Here is a 20926-nt window from a genome sequence, read left to right as displayed (position 1 = left end):
AATAAAGATTTAAAATTATTGTTGTTGGAATACATTTAAATATTTTTAATACAATTTAAAGTGAAATCCTTGATACATTATTATTATTATTATTACTACTACTGATAAAATTATCCTGAAAAGACTGAAAAAAAAATGTTTTTTAACATCTATTTGTCTTACTAACAGTAATACAAATACTACTACTACTAATATAAAGAACAAAAAGCCGTTTTATACATCAATTATGTAAAAACTCCTGTTAATCAATGCATGTCTAATTTGTTGGTAGAAAAATTATATAAGCTACTATTTGCTAAACATACAAGTCAAGTGGCCACAGTTAAAGAAACACCCTTATATTTGCAGAAAACTATTCTTCATCGTGCATAGATTTGACTTGTCTGCAAATACAACATCTGTAAAAGAAACGCTGACTAACTCTGACAACTTGACTAAAATGCAGCTTATTCAAGGCCAGCGCTCAAACATGACAAAAACCTGGATCCAACATTACTTAAATAACAATCATACTGAAAGTAAATGCATATTTAATTTCTAATATAATTAATCTGATCTCTACTTAAGCAACTGTAAACTAGCTTAATTAAAAATGATATTGTGGCAACACCAGAAGAGCCAAGCTTTTCAGAGTTTCTAGCCACCTACACAAGACATTTATATAATCATGTGGAAAAAAATCTGAAAGTTGTGTATGAATACAGAGATGATTGTTTCCTTTTATTTCTCAACAAATGTCTCCATAAAGTTGCTAAAATAGGTATGTGTGAAAGCTTGACTTCTCTGATGTAGTCACTGCTTCAAAATACTATTAGGCCTATTATACTACACTATACTATAGTATACTACAGCAGAGAAACTCCCAGATATAAACCCTGCATGTCACACACACACACACACACACACACACACACACAGTATATCTACACTATCTGTCTGATGACGATGGATCAAAAACATCTTGGTATTTTTCTTTACATTCTTGTTGACTTTTTGGACAAATTAGTGAGAAGATGCATTATGAAATCAACAGTTTTTGATCCAATTGCCAACAGATGTTTTCATGGTCATATTGCATATTCCTGACAACACACACACACACATATAAACACACATACGCAGGACCAGCCATTGGTGGCAAACACAGGCACTGTTGTCAAACCAAAGGCCACACTAGATCCCTACCTTTTCAAACCCAGACAGCTGAGAGAGGAAAAATAACAGAATAAACATGTGACAGACCATCACACAAACCAAAATCCTACCATTAATTAACTTTGTATCCTCTGTTGCCTGATTTTTTTTTTTTTTTAAATAATCATGCAGACACCTTTATATCTTGATCTTTCCTCAATTTTGTTTATTATTTTTTGTTAGATTATTTCTTTTAAAATCTCATTTGGCATTATATTTAACTGATCTGAGATGTATGTTACTAGTACCAAGGTAAAACTCTTATTCTATATAAACTCTAATCCTATGTAATATATAGTAACATATGTTACTGCATATTCTTATTGCCATCTTGGCCAAGTCACTCTTGAACAGGAGTTGTATCTTAGTTAAATGAAGGCTACTAACTACAAGAGGAAGTCATTGCTCATTTTCAGTCATAACTGACGAGTTCCTCCTCACAAAGAGACAAAGAGGAATCAGGATTAATATTTTACAAGATTTTCGAATGGGAACAATGACCGCATACGCGCACAGTTTCACTCACCCGTCTGCTCAGAGTGGCATTGTTACGCTCTTTCAGTTGTGGGTCTGTGGGTAAATTGGTCCATACAATGTAGGGTGTGTCATACTTGTCCCTCAGTTTGGGGCAGCTTTTGAAGATGAAGTCGATGATGAAGAATTTGATGCCAGCATAGACACCTACAAATATTGCATATAACAACAGATGAAAATTAGAGACTTGAGACTTGAGCCACCCCCCCGCTCAAAAGACAACAAAACTGAAGTTGTCATCACGCGTCAAACTGAATTTCTCACCAATCATGAAGCCCATGAGTTTATATGGCAGCAAACAGGAAGCGATGAAGGCCACCCACAAACCAACATACAGTTTCTGTGTAATTTCAGGCTGCACCCACATGAACAGGCTGCAATGAAACACACATTCAAATGCAACACAATCATAAACACAGTACATATATGCATGTAAATATATATGTAATTAAACATCCTTTTAACAGGGCAGTACTATCAAAATCTTATCAATATCATGGTATGCATATTCTATATTATTTTCATTTTATATGAACTTATATAAAATTTCATTACATAAACATTACAATCTATTTCATAATAGTATTTATTTTCACAATAGTGAAAGTAAAGCCAAAATATTTTTACAAAAAAATTAAGTAATCCAGTCAATTAGAAAATGAAATGAGACTTGCTCTCATTTAATTTTTTTTTTTTTTGGAATTTGGAACATTAAATAAAATAATGGAAAAATACTGTTAATACACAAGATAAAAAGTTTGTAATGAATCAGCTCAAAAAAATTTAAAGCAGAACCGAATGACGTCTCAACCATTACACAGTCATACCACCTGTTCCCACATCTCAATATCTAACATACTCACTTTTTAATCTTTTCCAATACGTCTGCCATCTTTCCAAATAGATTCTGTGAAAACACATCACTTGTGCGTCAACAGCTTTATGTGTGAAGCAAAGCAAAAGGTGTCTGTATTACACCATCACAGCTAGAACAAGGCTACAAATCTCTTACCTGTGCTTTCTGTGCAACATCCAACACTAACTGAAACTTCTCTGAGACTGTAAGATCTTCCTTTGGAGGTTCCTAATAAAAAAAAAACAAAGCATTGAGGGTTTTTTTTCCCCCCAAGAAATACTGTAATAAAATGATGTTAAAGATTCGAAATGAGGCAGATTTACCACTGGTTCGGAGACCTCAGGCACAATGCTCCACTGTATCCTCCAACCTCTAAAAAAAAACAAAAAAACCCAGAAAAGAACAGTTTTAGTATGTATAATTCACAAACAAAGCAAAATTAAAATAAATAAATAGTTTGAAGCCCATTTTTACATTTAAAAAAAAAAAAAGAAACTGTTACATTTTAAATGCAATAGCAAAAAATAAATTTCAACATCTCTTTTTAAATGATTTGTTAACTGCCTTTAATAAATCATTTTAGGCTAAATAATAATTCAAGAGATTTATAATTATAATGCCATTCAACTAGCACATGGGTTTGTGAACTAGTTGTGAATTGAACCAGTGATAGATTATGTTGGACGTACTTTGCTATGAGGTAATTCAAGGACAACCGGAGAATGGCTAAAAATAGAAACATGGGAATAACCCAGCCATGCCAGGCAGCATTCATATAGATCTGTGGAAAAGATGAGAGGGAAGAAGACATTAAAATGAAGGATGGCATGTCAAGGCCATGTTAAAACCATGTCAGCCACCATACAGGAAAAAAAGGAAAAAAAAAAAAAAGGTGGTGGCACTAGTCATCTACACTTTTGTATTTTAAGATTACCCAACATTTATCACACTGACCTACTAAACATTAAACGGTGTACCTGGTCATGTTAATGTATTACTTTAACCTGAGGCAGGGCTTTTCCGTGTCTGGTGATGTACAGATAATAATGAGCTTGGTGACATGTTTTATTCGTTTTCATTATGGTAGTAAAACAGACACTTTGGACAGGGTGGCTACATAAACATGATAAACAGTGATGAATAGTGTTTGAGGGGTTTGTGTGAGTCTTGCTCACAATAAAGGCGATGGCTGACGTGTAGACAGAGTGCCAGCTGGATAAGGCAGAAAGGTTCCTCATGAAGTTAGTTACAGGCTTAGCACCTCGTTCTGAAAACACACACACATTCAGTTTCATGAGGTGATGGGAATTAAAACAGAGGCTAATTGGGAATTAAAATGGGGCTGAAATCGGTTAAAATATCTAATGCTATGGCTTGGAGGAGTTTTTCTGGGATGCAGAATGAAAACACTCACTGAGTCGTCTCATATTTTCAGTTAATCTGCAAAGAGGAGAAAAGAAAATTAATTATTTAATGAGATCCGTTGGGAGGGTGAAATTATAAAGCCAGAAATAGCATGAAAATTGAGAGTCTAAGCTGGGATGACTATAGTAGAGGCTGAATGTCCTACACATCTCAACACTTTGCTAAAATATACAATATAAAAGTATAAAAACAAAAAAGTCTGATTGAAAAAAAATGGGTTTTTAAATCACCCCAGCTTTAAAATGGAACCTGCGTCATTGCAATTATGGAGCACATTTTTATGATTCCATGTATACATCTGAATATATTGGACAAAATCTGTTAGTTTTCTTTTCATTAAAAAAAACAAAAAAAAAAACAAACAAAAAAACCAACCCAAAATTAACTGAATTATAAATTATTCAATTCTCAAATTTACTATTCCAATTTATTTAATAAAAAGTTTTAAAGCAAACTTGCTTTCTTGGAAATTTTTTAATTAAATTTTTTTCTTAAATTTAATTTTTTCCCCCACGTATCTTTCATTTTTAATAAAAAAAAAAAACAAACAAAAAAAACACTGAAATATATAAATATAATTTAATTTTATTATATTATAAAATGAATGGAATGTGTCTGTCCAGGGTTCATTTTTGTTTCAGTCTAGTGTACCTTTCTCATAAAAATACTTCCTTAAAATACACCATAAATTACAGAGCACAATATAACTAGAATGACCCATCCATGGCTTGAATGGTTCTCTGTTCAACCTTTATTCAAAACCTGTAAATTATTAATCTAAACAAACCGAAGGAGGCTTTGTTTGGGTCGGTTACCTTTTAGCACTTAGTGGTTCCTCAGTCTCGACTGTATTTTCCTCGGGCTGAAAGCGGAAATCTTCTATATAAACACCAAAGCGCTCATAGAGCCATTTCCACAGTCGAGAGGTTAAGGTTTCCTTCTGTTTGTCCCCTATCAGTTCACAAACAGAGCAACACTTCAATTAAACAGATTCAAAACATGAGCATCTACTACCTAGAATGACTAATATTGTCAGAAATCAAATTGTGCATTACCACAAACATTCATTTCATGCAAAAAAAAAAAACACTGCACTAAAAAAAACTGCTCACAGAAAGTGACACTTCTAGTGCAGAGAGATATTTAGGTTTTAAGAATGGTGTCCAAATGAAAAGGAAGCCTGGTTTGGCCTTTTTTGGGGATGTTTAATTACAGGTAAAATTAAATATGATTGCTGCATACAAAATTCGACAAAATATCTGAAGCATGAATGAAAGCAACTGCCAAAAGCTAAATCCTGTCAATCAGCTGAAGTGATGGATAAATTATAATCATGCTCCTCAAATGAACTACAGAATAAGGACACTGGTTCTCATTCACTAACTAAGTGTTCTTAGCCACACAGTACAAAACCGCCACACAATTTCAGGCAGAACAGGTGTGTTTGCAATTCAATTTGTTCTTCTCGTTCTAATGTTGATGAATCCGGATTATTCTGAATGAAGGACTGCGTGTCCACAGCTAGTAATTACATAACACACATCCAAACCATCTCTATGTGAGAACACACACACCCACACCAAGAGTAAAGCCAAATGTGTCACTCTCAAAACCAGATGAAACACAAAGACATCTTATTTAGGTCTAGACACATGATCATGTTTTGGACCACTCAATACATTCACCAAAAAAAGCCTGCATTTTATGCATATTACAATATAATGCATATTATTTTTGTTACTCAGGTATAAGACTTATTGTATCGTCACTTAGTTGTTCATTTTCGAATAATACCGTGTATATAAAAATCTTTCACCTTATGTAGCTTCACTTTGCTAAATAGTCTATGTGCATATTAGTAATTTGTTAGAGAATAAGAGAGACGAATGTGTTGAAAAAAACAACAACATGAATAATGAATAATCCTGTGGGGGTTAAAACAACAACAGGCAAAAGTGAAAATGATAACGTATAGCTTTTAGAGATTAAAATTTCCATATGAATGTGCAAGTGAGTCTCTCAACTACATGAACCGAGCTTTACCTGTTCCATTGACAGAAGTGACTTGTGGTTTTGGAGGTGGAGGTGGTGGTGAATCTTCTAGTCTGGACCAAGCACACATATTGCTTTACTTGCAGTATTAACAACAAATAAATACACAAGTAACTAAAACGGAACATAATGTAGCCAAATGTAGTTCGGCTACATTTTGGAAACTTTACTGTGGAAGAGCATCACCTCTCATACCTGGATCTGAGAATTTCATTCATTTTCTGCTCAAGATCGACTCTTTTCGATTTCTCTTTCTCCAACTCCTGCTTCAGAGTCTCGACATTTGTCTCATCTCTGAGCTTCTTCAACTCCTCCTCTGTGGGCAATACACAAAGAAAAATAGTTTGTTTAAATGCATGATTGAAAGACTGAAGAGACTGCCGTTTACTTCAGGAAACATAAATCAGCAGTGGCGTGGTTTCACTGGAAATGTTCAGCATGCTTGAGGTTCCTTTGTCACAGAAATCGAATACAAAAGTGAAAGAAAGATTAGCCAGCTGATTGTTGCAAAATAAACCCTGACACCATGATCAAAATCTTGCATCAACCTCTTCAGGTTTATTTTGCAATGATGACTGGCTAAGTGTCACTTTATATTGCTTATTATATGCCTCTGCATATAAAACAAACAAACAAACAAACAAACAAACAAACAAATGAAATATTGATTTTATATCTATGAAAAGACTGCAGAGTGATGAAAGCACCATTATAAAATTGATCTGAGATCAGTATCTGACAATTATTTCTGCTGTATAAGACATAATTTGATCATATCAACATCCAAATATAACAAAAGTTAAAAATAAAATATGCATTCATGATGATGATGATGATGATGATGGTGGTACAACACTATAATCAGCACATTTCCAAAAAACATGAAAACAAAAAGCACAAAAGCAAACAAAATGAAACCAAACTGAACCAAACCGAAAAAACAACAACATGAAAAATGAATAAGCCCGTAGGGGTCAAAACAAAATAAGTCAAAAAAAAAAAAAAAAAAAAAAATTATATATATATATATATAAACATTAAAACATAAAAAAGAAAAAACATACAAAAAAAAAAAAAAAAAAAAAAAAAGTAAATAAAAAACAAAACCAACAACATTAACCAAAACAAAATCAAGGAAAAAAAAAAAAAATAAAAAAAAAATAAAAAAAAGATTTAAAGCTGCTGAAAGCATTTTTAAAATACCGTAAAAAGAATAAATCTCTGTACACAACAAATATTAATCAGAGTCCAGCCAGAGCGCATTCGTCACTCAGAAAACAAAGAGCTGGTCTCCTACCACTTTAAATTACACTTAATCAAAACCCTTTCAATATGCTGTCATAATAAGAAAAAGCTAATGACTAAACATGACAGTAACAGAGATGTTTGCCATTCGGCCAAAAACAGAATTCAAATTCTGTGGAAACCCGTTGTGCTTTCTGCAGAATCCTGTAGTTGCAGGGCTACACAAGGCCTACACAAGACCAATAACATCGCAAAGATGACACTAAATTATGCGGTCTCACAGGACAGGACGCTCAGCAGAACAGCCAGAGGAGGATGTGAAAAACAGTGCAGGACAGATTGTTCTTTGTCTAACAAAAGGTAAAATATATTGTAACACTCCTAAAAAACACCTTCACAGTACGTTTTCTGAAAACACCTTTCAGCCTCTCGACTCTCATGCACAAACACAACGAGTAGTTTTTCCACCTGCCCTCTATCGCATACAATACCTGCTTCAAGGTTGCCTGGAACACAAGCCCATCTTCATCTATAATTCAGCAGTTCCTGCGTCTCCCGCTGAGGCGCTATAGTCATGATAAAGACCCCCTGCCGCTGACTCGAGGGCAGGTGTGCTAAAGAGAAGACATCTGAATCCAGATGATCAGTGCAGACCCCAGGGGCAGTCGCTAAACCCGGAGCTAGCGGTCAACAAGCTGTTTCACAATGTTAAAACAATAGACAAATGAATATTTTTAGCCTAATCTAATCTCTCATATGCTGCTTCACTTAACAGCCTGTTCAGTGGGTTAAGCAACTAAAAAGCATGCAAATTTACATTTTTTCCAGCTGGATGCCACAATTTTTATTAGTATAATAATTTAAAAGACTGTGATATATATTTTGTGATAAGTTGTGTAATGAGAAAAAGATATGACTCTTCAGTTTATCTAAATGTAATGTAATAAGCTGAAAATAAAGACATTTATGACCATGCTTATATATAATCTGCACACATTTTCACACGCGCACACATCTAACAAAAAAACAAACAAACAAAAAACAAACAAACATTTACCAAAACAACAAAAAACAAAAATGAAATTATTAAAATGTATTAAACACACACAGACGTAACAAAAAACAAACTCATAAAAACAAAACAGAAAATAAAGAACAAAAACATAACATGGACCAAAAAACAAACAAACAAAAAATAAATTCAAAACTGCTGTAAACGTTTATATAAAAAAAAAAAAAAAAAAAAAAAAAAACACTGTACAAGGCTTAAAACATCACAGAAATAGATGTTATGAGAAACCACACATATTCATATACATGCTTATTTTATAATATGTAAAATAATTAATCACAGAACACTTACAGAAGTCCTAATCTCCTGTTACAGTTTGTGCAATGTTTAGGAGCTTTACATGAATAATCCTTTTGGGAACATTTGCTAGATTTGTGCTATTGTGTGAGCTTTGTACGCTCTGGTACGCAACCTCACTTTCTACAGTCTGTGAAATGTGGCAGAAATAATCATGTAAGCAGTTATTAATCCTTGCCATGCTTGAAGCTCAAAACATATTTTTGTTGCAAAGTACAGATCATGAGACACTGGACTCAAACAGCACTTACTGTAAACGTAAGGGTGATTAACTGTAAACTAACAACCCGCAGGTCAACGGGGAAATGTAATAAAACCTCAGTGCAACAAAATAGGTGTTTAAACATTAAGGAGCTGCTTAGTCACACTGTACTTTGGCTACTTTTACACTCAGGTTCGAGGTGAGGGTGTCATTTTCTGTGCCAATAGTAGCACCAAAGAGAGTGTGGGGGGAGAGGGAATATATATATATATATATATATAAAAACATTTGATTATAATAATTTTATTTTTTGATTATATAAATAAACTCAGATTTCTTTATGTCAGTTATTAAATGATAATGGAATTGCATAATTAACTCATCACACTGTTCAGGCAGTAACTATGGGGAAGGAATGAGAAATGTAAACAACATTTTTATGGCTTGATAAAGACATGTTCATTGCATTTGCCAGATTCCTTTCTTCACTAAAGCTGTGTGCTGCTGTCTGGCCGACACAGGAAACTTGGGCCTCAGTTCACACTAACTTGGTAAAGCAGAAAAGGCTTGAAAAAAAGATGGCATCTAAAGGCCCATCTACATCAAAGCAATTAAGCATATGAAAGCCTTTCTGACTGACAGCATCCTTTGCACAATCAGCCTCTGCCAAAAAGACCATGGACACAATAGTGGAGGCTACACAAAACCAAAGCTACAGTCATCTGATTAACATTAGTGTGAGAAATACTGCAATGAATGCCCTTCATAATTGACAACGTGTATATTTGTATTATATTCTGACTGAGGAGGGAGTCAATAGCTGTCAACACGACTCTACTGTAAAACGGAGACAGCTGCAGCTTCCAAAGCGGTCACGTCATATGATCCAAGAACAGTGACATGAAGGATGAGAAGCATGAAGATCTGCCTCATGATCTTATAACTGTTTGTTACTGGCCACTATACCAACATCTTAAGATTCATGCTACTCAAGATCACTGCTTAAGAGCTCTTTGGACTTAGCTTTATGATCGGAACTGTTAATAAGCAATACACCGTTTTCTGGAATTAATCGCATCCAAAATAAAAGTTGTTGTTTACACAATGTGTGTGTGTTTTGTGTGTATATTTAATGTATATATAAATGTATATATAAATACACACACATACAGTATATATTTTGAAAATATTTACATGTCTATATTTACATATGATTTATATTATAAATAAATATTTAATATAAAAAAAAAAAATTCTGAAATATATACACATGCATGTATGTGCATTTATATATACATAAATATACACAGTACACATACATTATGTAAACAAAATCTCTTATTTTGGATGCGATTAATCGTTTGACAGCATTATTGAGCAGTGAAATATATGGCCACTAAAATGTACACACACATTAAAATATATAAATTTGGATTATATGGTTATGTGGATCTTCTTATTTACATTTACCATTGTCTTTTTTTCTACTGTTCCTATCATAGATCTGTGATCCATTTTTGGGTCACAACGCACTGATCTACAGGACAGTTCAGATGTGAAAAAAAGCACAAAAGAGGTTACAAAACTCTTACATCATCTCATAAACCTGAAGCACTGCTTTGAATCACCTCCAAGCTCTCTTGCGAACTCAAAGACAGTGATTCATCAAGTTTTGTGTTTTTTTCTAAAATAGGGAGGCTTCAGTTGTATAACAAACTATTAATAAGTCCAGTCTGCTTTTATGGGCAGCAACAGTTTGGCAGTCCCGATCTGACCTTTTGCTGCTTTCCAGTATTGAAGTGCTTGAGGGCAATGAGCACATACACACACACATACAAATACAAACATAGGCTCTAAAAATAGACGAGACACTCCCAACCTCGTAATACACATCTAATGTTCTGTTTAAGCCCATATAATGAACAGGGTAATTGAATTATCATGTGGTGAACAAGATAATATCATGCAACAACAATCTGGAGAGAAAAAATAAAAAAAATATTCAAACAGACAAAGAAAAAGTGATACCTCTCCAAAAAAAAACAAATGTATGCTGGATCTGTTATATGTGTGTGTCCTGGTATTCCCTATGTTACAGCATGGGGACCAAATATCCCCACTAGCATAGTAATGCCAGTCAATTTCGTCACATTTTTTGGCCCCCATGAGGAAAACAGCTTATAAATCATACAGAATGATCTAAAAATGCATAATATTTTATGCATTAGGGGTAGGGTTAGGGTAAGGGGATAATAAAGTTTGCACAGTATAAAAAAACATTATGGCTATATGGAGAGTCCCCATAAAATATGAGAACCAGTGTGTGTGTGTGTGTGTGAACCCCAGTGGAGAACTAATCTCTGCTTCAGACAGTCTCACTAATTGAGAAGTGGTACAGGTCAGAGGATCAGCAGTAGAACTGGTGGGTTTATCGCTGTAAGGTGCATGCAGCTCCAGCATTAATGAGAGTGATCTCACTGCACTGCTCAGGGAGATAAACCGACACACACCGTGAGCGATCGCCTATTTAGCTCGTGATATATTACAGATCTGCAGGCCTGAGAGGACAAATCACTTTTTCCTGAAGAGCTGTTTCTATCAAACACGTTCATATAATATAATAGCTTGATTCCATACAAACAGTATAAAAATTGAGTATAACAAACAAAAAACAAAGTTATGAAAGCAAAATAGCACATCTCAAAAATGTTTTTGAAAAAAAAATTTAGCCTGTAGCGTCTTTGCCTTAAAAGCAAATATTTACAACAATTATAATTATAATACACTTTAATAAAATTATATACTTGAATATTTAGAATTATAAAGATTATGTATTATGTGTATACATTTTTTACAAAATTAGATTGATATTTTATTTTTATAATACAATTTTTATACTGTATGTATTTTTAATACAATTATATTATTTTTTTATTAAAATAAAGTCACAGCCTGGCTCATGAATATTAATTAGTAATGTAAAATCAGCCTGGACGTTCTAACCGATTTGCTGAAAGTGGCCTCTAACCTTTATTAGAATCACTGTTCACTTTCACTTTCGTTGAGTCCACTGTCAACGCAACCAGTCTCATGACAGTTATCATGCAGACAGAATAAGAACTTATAGCACAATGGCTCAAACGACAATGGCGCCACGATAGGCTATAAAATCTGACAGAAAAAAAAACCAGCAACAGAGCAGGATGTTTATCTGAGGAGAAAGACGTAACCATGTGAAATAAGGATGCTGTGGAAATTACTCACGAAGAAAGTGCTTTTCCAGTAAGGCTATCTCCAGGTGACCTTTGACCTCATTGAGTCGGTCGGCATCACTCATCTTGTAGTCTTGGATGGGAGCAGCAGACATGGTGGGAGTCCCTGAACCAGCCTGGAAACAGAAAATATGAGAAGCTTAGAAGTTCATAAAGGTTCACAGCAATGACAACATTAAATAGCTGTTAAGGTTCAATTAAACATCAGAATGATCATCTAATGGACATTCTCTATAAATCAAACAATACTGAATATGGCCACGTTACAGTCTAATAAATGAGAGCCCATTAGCATCTGTGGCTCCAGCCTGCCAGAGACATTACAGCATCGTCTTCACAGAGGTTCAGCATAACCAGGATTGGACAAATCACGGCTCTAGTCACCAACCGGACGCCAGAGCAGCAGCTGTAACCATAGTGACCAGCTCACGAGCTCACAGAGACACAGCAGATCTCTTAGGTGAGCTTTCCTGCGCTTATCAAATTAGGTGCAGCAAATGCAATTTCTTTGAAAATGTGCTTGGACGAGGCCACCCTATATAAAAGCCCGTAATAACATCATTTTGTCTGAACTTGGATTCCAATCAGTTCTTTTCTTGAAAAATGTCATGCAAAACACTAAAGGTCAGTGCAAAACACAGGGTGGCGTCCGAAACAAATGACCACAGGAAAAGATAGTGCAGCTTTACAAAGATTGTTTTTAAGACTAGAGCCTGTGAAGTCTGTAGATGTGAACGACAGAGGGCAATCTCAGCTGCAACAACAGGAAGAGGTCATTTATACAGAAAGAAATACACTGAAGCAAATGGATGTTTGGGCTGAAACTCTTGGGAATTTGGATGTTTGCCTCTTAATACAAGGCAAAGAACAGAAACTAAATGCAGGCTGAAAGCGAGTCACTGGAATAAATGTTTTTTTTAATTGCTACTATTATTAATAATATTACTCCGAGTATCTGTTCATAAAACTCAAAGGAATATTTAATGGATATTCACATTTCTACATAAAAACCACAGTTATAAATAAATAAATATTAGGTATGCATTTACAGATGAAGTCTATGGGAAACTATTGCATGTTAGCCTACATTCACAACCAATTTCATTTCACATGACATTTTCATCAAAACAGGAGATTCAAATGAAAAAAAAATGAAGAATGGGACTTTTATTTTGACAATTTTACCAATCTAGGATTGTTACAGAATAATATATACCAGAATAAGCAGATCTGAATTAGTGATAGGAACTCTGTGTAAATTTACTGGCTTGGATATTTGAATCTCGTTTTGCAAAATTAATTAATCCTTCTTTTTTTTCCCTCCAAGTCATTTCATTCATTTGAGCAGAATAAAATCAAATGTTAAATTTTGGATAGCCAAATTTTCGGGGAAAAGTTGACAGAAATTCACAACTTTATAAAAGGTAAAAAAAACCCCACAAATGCAATGTTTACTAACTGTAACAGTAAAAAGAGTGAAAGCTAACTACCCACTTGTTTAAAACATTTGAGAATTATGAACTAATTTCTGTTTACAATACAATATAGATGGGCTGTCACGTATGTGAAAAATGAACAAAAGAGGTTCAGGCCAGGGAAGAAATTTGGAAATTAAGTAAATTATGATTTCTTGTTCAACTGAATGGCTTTCTGCGACTGGTGTTACAAAACCATTTTTCACAATCTTATCGCATCTCTACATTTTTCTACAGAGACAAACACCACAACCACATTTTTAAAAACAAAAGTCATTCAGCACTTTCTGACAGATTCTCCCTCGATATTTCCCACAGATGAAAAAAACGTCACTTACAGGGTCTCGCTGCTCTTCTGTTTCTTTGATGGAGCTCCGGTGTTTTACTGGGACGTCGTCATTACATTCGCTGTCAGATGCGTTGGGGGACTCTGCAAGGTCCAGGAACTCATCTCGCTTCGGTCCTCTGAACCTTATCTTATCCAATCGCTTTAGCATGTTCAACACAGAGACCTGTGTCTTTATCTTAACATGGCGGGTGGCAACCCTGTGGGGACAAAAGCAGCTTTTGAAACTGCAGCAATGAAGAAATGTTGCACAACTACACAATACATATTGATAAATATATCTTTATCATTTAGACCAAGTTCTGGTTTTTCATTTCTTAATTGCACACGGTGAGAAAGAAAAGTAGCATAAAATGAATATTTACAGACTTTATTTAGTATGCCATCTTATTGTCCAAGTCAAACCCAGCAGTAGAGTAAGACAAAGCCAGCCATTCTTGGTGAAAGAAATCGACTCAGGAATAATGTGCAACTGACAGTCACTCGTTTTCACAATAATAGTCTCCCTGCACCGAGTATTGAGGCCTGTGGACTGTGAACTGCTTGAACTGGCTGTGAGAAATTGGTACAATCTCCAAGAAATCAGCTGATGTCGAACTAGTGTGGCACAAGACCCTGTTCTGTACAGTATGTGGGTCAGAGGTAGAGGCCCCATGAACCTCACGGTCGTTTCGGCTCATAGTGAGACCCCTGTACACAGCTGACTGTGACGGTTTGATGCATAAGGAAAACCAGACATTGATTTCAAACTTCTCCAGTCTAAAAGTGATTGTTACTCGCCTCCATGTCGTTCCAAATCTGTATGACTTCCAATTTCTGAAATAATCATTTAGGCTGCTTTTGTGAACTGGATTAACTGATTCTTTGAAAAGATTTGACTGTAAATATTGTACATATAGGTTGATATTGGATATTTAATTGTACAAGCTAATTTTTTACATTGTGATGCCTAAATTCATCATTCATTGTGTTTCTTTTTTTTAAATAATTGTATTTAGGCAAAATGGTGTCAAAGTTTAAAATCAACCATTTATCCGATATAGTTATCAGCCACACCATTAAGAAAATTATGGCTTGTTGGTATTGTCCAGAATTTTAATGTAGGTGCAGTGCTTATATATATATATATATAAATAAATAATCATAATCCTCACCAGTGCTATTTTAGTATAATTTACTATAGCATTTATTCATACTTTTAAATTAACTTTTTTGTTTTCATCTTTTTACTTTTCATTTGACTTTTTTAGTAATTGCGTTCTGTGCTTGTAATTTTTTCTTAGTTTTTTAATTTATTTAAAAGTATTATGTTTAAAAAAATATTTATCTTTAAATTTATATTTATCAGTTTTAGTATTTTTAATATTTTAAAGTAACTTATGAAAACATTTCTGATTTCTATTTAGGTTGTAATCTAATATTTTTATTTTATTTCATTTTATTTTAGCTTTATTGGTTTATTATATGAAAAGTTTAAATTAATCCAAACATTTTAATAGTTTTAGTTAACAATAACTCCCACAAAGCTTTCTTTAGAAGAAAGCACAAGTTTGAGGAACCTCATTTAAAATACTTTTATGGTGCTTCTGTATCATTTTTGAGCATTAATTTGAACTATTTGGAAATAAGAAGCCAGTACATTCTTCAAACTGTTTCCTTTTGAGTTCCTCAAAGAAAGTCAGTCATACAGGTTTAGAACGACATGAGGGCAAGTAAATCATTTTGAGGTGTCTGTCCATTTAATCCTAATATGTGCTGATTGCCACCTAATTGAAACTGCACATTTGGCTGTTAAACTCATGGAAAGACACAGGTCATGAACTATTGTGCTCTTCCTCAGGCAACGTCTTAAATGTCTTTGTGCATATAAAAAAAAAATTCCCTGAGAATGCTGAGACTGAAGCACTAACACAGCTTTGCAACATGTGACTGGATTATATATCCAAAAAATCTCTCCAGAAACCAAAGGCCCACGGTGTTGTACAAAATAATGCCATTGGTGTTCCAAACTCTGCATTCCCTGCAGTTAGTTGACCTTACAGCAAACAAAGCAGGCCTGGGAACAAAGCGGCCGTATGCGTGCCTAGACACTCAAAACCTCCAGCCGAGTTCTAATTTCACTTCCAGAGCTCACACAACATGCTGTACATGATAATGACAGGACTGAGGTTTAACGCCAGCCGTCTTGTTCTTAAGCAGCCTGAGTCTGGCATCCTGTGAATTAGAAAGGGACTTTTTTTTGACAATAAGCAGACGTTTCATGCCGCTCACACAAGGGAAAGGAAAATAGCTCGAGCGGATGATATTTATCACCCGTGTCTAGATTTGTCAGATTTACAATGTTTTAACTCATTAGAACGCGTCGTTTTATGAGAAGTTCTGACAGGGAGTTAAACTTCAAAACTAATTGTGTCCTCTTCATACAAAAGTTTTGCTTGGGAAAAAGTACTACAGTAAGCCCGTATTCATGAAACATCTTAGCGCTAAGAGTTGCTCCTAGTAACAAAATTCTAAGAAAATTCTTAGAAATGTGGGTTTCCCCCCTTAAAATTAAAGAAAAGATCCTAGTAAAGAAAAAAGTAATTCAGAAAGCATCTTAACCTTTAAAATAGGTCTTAAAGGAACACTCCGCTTTTTTTGGAAATAGGCTCATTCTCCAACTCCCCCAGAGTTAATAAGTTGAGTTTTACCGTTTTGTAATCTATTCAGCCGATCTCCGGGTCTGGGGATAGCACTTTTAGCATAGCTTAGCATAGATCATTGAATCCAATTAGACCAGTAGCATCGCGTTCAAAAATGACGAAGAGTTTTGATATTTTTCTTTTCTAAGACTGGCGGAAAATGAAAAGTTGCGATTTTCTAGGCCGATATGATTAGGAACTATACTCCAATTCTGGCGTAATAATCAAGGAAGTTTGCTGCCGTAACATGGCCGCAGCAGGCGCAGTGATATCATGCAGCGCATGTGGAAATAGACTGTATAAAAACAGATATGTACATTTCCTGAAGAAAATGTGAGTGGTTCTTGCTGTGGCATATCACTGCGCCTGCTGCGGCCAGGTTACAGCAGTAAACTTCCTTGATTATTACACCAGAATGGGAGTATAGTTCCTAATCATATCGGCTAATCATATCGTGTCATAGCTAGCAACGGGGTCAGCCCCGCCTCCTCACTAAGATAAAAGTTTTTGCCTTTTTCTTGCTCAGAGTTGCTCTCAGATTGGTCCGGAATCACTTTTAAGCTAAGACTCCTAGTTAGAAATGTTTAAGCTAAATTAGGAGTTCTCTGAGAGGATTCTTAGAATCTTTAAGAATACGGGCCCTGGACTACAGTACAATAAAAACATCCTTTACACTCTTATGTTCCATAGTGTAAGAAAATAACTTCTTTAATGGAACAGTTTGCCCAAAAATGACACATGATCTTAAGGGAATAGGGTTTGCATGCACACTTTTTAGAAGACTCGGAACACAGCATTCATGTCTTATGGACTATTTTATGGTCAAATTAAAAATACATACACACACACAGAATCGGGAGAATGTTTTGAGACACAAGTGGTTGAGCAAGTTTGATTTGTTCAGGGTGGAGCATGTGTTTAACTTTCCCACTCCTCACCAGTCTGCACAGCTTTTGGGTGGAGCTCTACCAACAATCAACCTACAAGTTCGGGGAATTCTTGACATTTGTTTGAAGGGATAGTTCATCAAATAAAAATTCACATTCCGTCATCATTTACTCTGATGTCATTTCAAACCTGTATGACTCTTTTGTGGAACATTAATATTTTGAGAAATGTCAAAAGTGTTTTTGACATTGAAATCTTAGCACAACAAAACTATTTAGTAACCAACATTTTTAAAAATGTCATCTTTTGCAGAAGAATTAATTTTTTGGTGAAATATCCTTTTAACCAACAAGTGGAACAACAGCGATTCGCTCTCGAAGCATTCTGTAATCACTCCAGGTTTTATATCTCACACTCCTTCATACTACTGAGAGAAACCCAATCAGAGCAAGAGAGATAATATTAAGGTTCTAAATTTTAAATTTTTAGGACTGGAATGATGTACAGGTTTTTAGTCAGTGTCCATCACATAATCATCTAACTGACAACACAGCTAATAAAAATGTGTTCTAAGAAGACCTTGCTAATGTTCCTATTAAGTTATGAAAAACATTTTTTTTCTGAATTCTGGGAATGTTACTTTTAAATGTTTTCTGAACCATAAGTGGTAACATACAAATTTTTAAGGCCTGTCAGTGCGGATAGCCTCATGGTTAGTGCGCTGATATGTAAAGCAACTGTGCTTGTGGCGACCCAGGTTCAATTAGTCTCGTGGTCCTTTAACGATCTTGTTCCCCTCTCTCCGCCCAATGCTTTCCTGTCTCCTCTCTACCGCCCCACCACATTAAAGGCATTACAAAGCCCATAAATATAACTTTTAAAAAGTTTTGGTTTTTACACGACATAGTATCATCAGCATAGTGCACACGTAAAGAGCGCATTATTTTAACCGCGCATACAATATACGCTTAGCTCGGAGTCATGCGCCTTGAGTTTTTTTTAACTAATTAGTTTATCCATAAGGTGGCAACATTGCCCATTGTTTCACAATGGAAAAAGAACTTGAGACAGAACTACAACAAACTACTGGAGACGTTAACAAAAACAGATGGCTCCGCTAACGAGCACTTGTGATGAGTTGTGATATTTTTATTGATGACTTCTAGAGAGAGAGAGATACTGCAGACACTGAACAAGGACTAAACCTTCTAGTGCTCACGTCCGTCAAATGGAGTATACTTTGGCTCTGTCCCAGATGGCACCCTAAACCCTCACAAGCCCGCACTTTCGTGACGTAATGCCGCTATGACTGTTGGGTAGAAGCCTACTGCGGAGCTCACCCCAGTGTGGGCTCGGCAGAAGTGTGGATCGCACACGGCCGCAAAGGGGGGCGCTTGCGAGCACCTTTCTTAACATAAAAATGACGAATGAGACACCCTATAGTCTTGTGGACTTAACGGACATACGCATGCGACTGCCACTGTAAGTCCGTAAGACCACAAGTGCGCATGAAGTGTTCCATTTGGGAAAGGGCCTTTGTTGAGTAGAAGTCTACCGAGGAGTCGCCTCATGGTGGGTTCGGCAGAAGTGCGCATCTAGGTCGCAGATGCATTCTGCTCTGTCTTGTGCGCAGCTATGTTCGCACAGCTTTTAAACTACACTCAACCGCAGATGGACAAGTTTGACCTATGCACAGTACCACCTAGTGGACTCTTCTATCTCAGCAACATTCACCTTGCTCCAACTGTTGCATGTATGGGTGTCCTTGGACCCTCCTGCTGACATCGTGTAGATGTTGCATGGAGTATACATGGTCCAAGTATACTTTGGGCTTACAAGTGCACAAGGACGTATGCCATTTAGGACAGGGCCATGGAAAGACTGCGTGTTTGGCTCTACGCATGCGCCAAGCGTTTGCACCAAATCTGAAGTATACTTTGGGCTTCAGACAAATGTCCAACTAAAAAGTTTCAGAAAAACATTCCATAAACAACGTATAAATGCTTTTGCTAACATTCCCAAAATGTTATTAAAGACCAGATAACTTTGAAAGAACATGAACTTCACAGGAATAAGCAACTTTGTGAGAACCTTGCTAGTGTTAACCACAGTTCTGAGAACGTTCTCTCTATTAACTGGGAAAGTATAATTAACAAGTCTGTTTTACAATAGAAAACAAAACAACAACATTCTGAAACTATGATTCTATGCTGCACTCCATTCAAAATGCCACTCTAACATTAACACCCATTACAATTACATCACAGGAAAACACCATGACTACCACAACTACTTTCTCAGTACTGAGGCCACCGAGCGACTCTCGTTTCACTCTCCCCGACTCTGAAAACGAGTTTAGCGGTCAGGCTGCTCGTCTGTGCTTCCTTCGACACCGGCATTGTGTTAGACATCTCCATTCCCCCCATCCTCTCTCTAAACACCATTCGCCCCTATTGCCATACCCTCTGCAGCGTGCAGCCTATTATCTGTCAGCAATGTTTTGCGCATTTATACATTTTTCCTCGTGTACTGCACTCTCTAGTTAAATAATATCAACAAGCTTCTTATTAGCACGTTTTATTTCCAAGCATTCTGCTCCAGGGTTCTGCATCTTCATCACCTCACCGTGTGGTTCAAGTTGGATCTCATCAATAAAACATCGAGGGTTGACACAGTTGCACCATCGATAGATTGCCGATTAATGCCTTGACCTAAAAGCCCTTCGTCACTACGAAACATCTTCTAGATCGATGCTGTGGAGAATGGCGGCTTTCGCGCGCGTGCAAAATATTGGAAATCGTTTCTTACCTCGTCTTGAGGCTAAGGGGTGGTTGTCACATTAAGCCACAAAATATATTAAATAAAACCGTGAAATAAACATGTGTACAGAAAACGAGCTGCAGCTGTGCGAAACTACAAACAATGTGGCACATTCGCGCTGTAAATGAGTTTGAGGATTCGAATTCGAACACAACAATGTAACAATAGCTTCTTCAGTCTGACACATTGTAACATGCGCCCCGCCCGCCGCGGGATTAACACCGAGAAAGGGGGAAAAAGTTTTCTTACCCACCTTGCACGGAATTCGTAATTAAGTTTCATTAACAGGAAGGCATGAATATTCGAGCTTCGCCCCGCTCCGTCGTCGCCACCTGCTACCAGCTCGATGAGAAACCCTGCGTAAAATGCCCAAGCGGACACATTGATCTACCGATGCGATTCCCTGAGCTGTCAGATGTTATTTCCAGCGTTACTGCAGATTAGAATCGCATGCAAACGGAACACCATCATTTGGGGTTCGTTTCAATCTGTTGTTGATATCCAGCGAGACTCACTTCACACCAGGAAATTTCGTCAATGACAGCGACAGACGCTCTTAAAGGGGCC

General features: G+C 36.0%; 1 protein-coding gene across 4 annotated transcripts in view; it reads right to left on the bottom strand.

Moving 5' to 3' along the window:
- The window catches only part of gramd4b (GRAM domain containing 4b), a 27421-nt gene extending 6504 nt beyond the window's left edge, over nt 1–20917 (bottom strand). For 2 of the 4 annotated variants that reach the window (XM_058767716.1, XM_058767717.1), the window contains exons 1-15: nt 20613–20917; nt 13963–14170; nt 12142–12265; nt 6257–6377; nt 6053–6114; nt 4825–4960; nt 3999–4024; nt 3760–3851; nt 3274–3365; nt 2908–2956; nt 2741–2812; nt 2592–2635; nt 1993–2102; nt 1721–1875; nt 1186–1203 (exon numbers count right to left, since the gene is read on the bottom strand). In XM_058767716.1, the coding sequence (XP_058623699.1) occupies nt 1186–1203; nt 1721–1875; nt 1993–2102; nt 2592–2635; nt 2741–2812; nt 2908–2956; nt 3274–3365; nt 3760–3851; nt 3999–4024; nt 4825–4960; nt 6053–6114; nt 6257–6377; nt 12142–12265; nt 13963–14170; nt 20613–20641 (1338 nt within the window). In that variant the 5' untranslated portion in view covers nt 20642–20917. The remainder of the gene's footprint in view (nt 1–1185; nt 1204–1720; nt 1876–1992; nt 2103–2591; nt 2636–2740; nt 2813–2907; nt 2957–3273; nt 3366–3759; nt 3852–3998; nt 4025–4824; nt 4961–6052; nt 6115–6256; nt 6378–12141; nt 12266–13962; nt 14171–20612) is intronic. The other 2 variants (XM_058767719.1, XM_058767718.1) reach the window with 2 other exon arrangements.
- Nucleotides 20918–20926: the final 9 nt, after the last annotated feature.

Source organism: Onychostoma macrolepis, chromosome 25, assembly GCF_012432095.1.
Source record: "Onychostoma macrolepis isolate SWU-2019 chromosome 25, ASM1243209v1, whole genome shotgun sequence".
NCBI lineage: Eukaryota > Metazoa > Chordata > Actinopteri > Cypriniformes > Cyprinidae > Onychostoma > Onychostoma macrolepis.
Note: the sequence above shows the minus strand (reverse complement) of the source record. Positions and strands in the feature narration are given on the sequence as shown.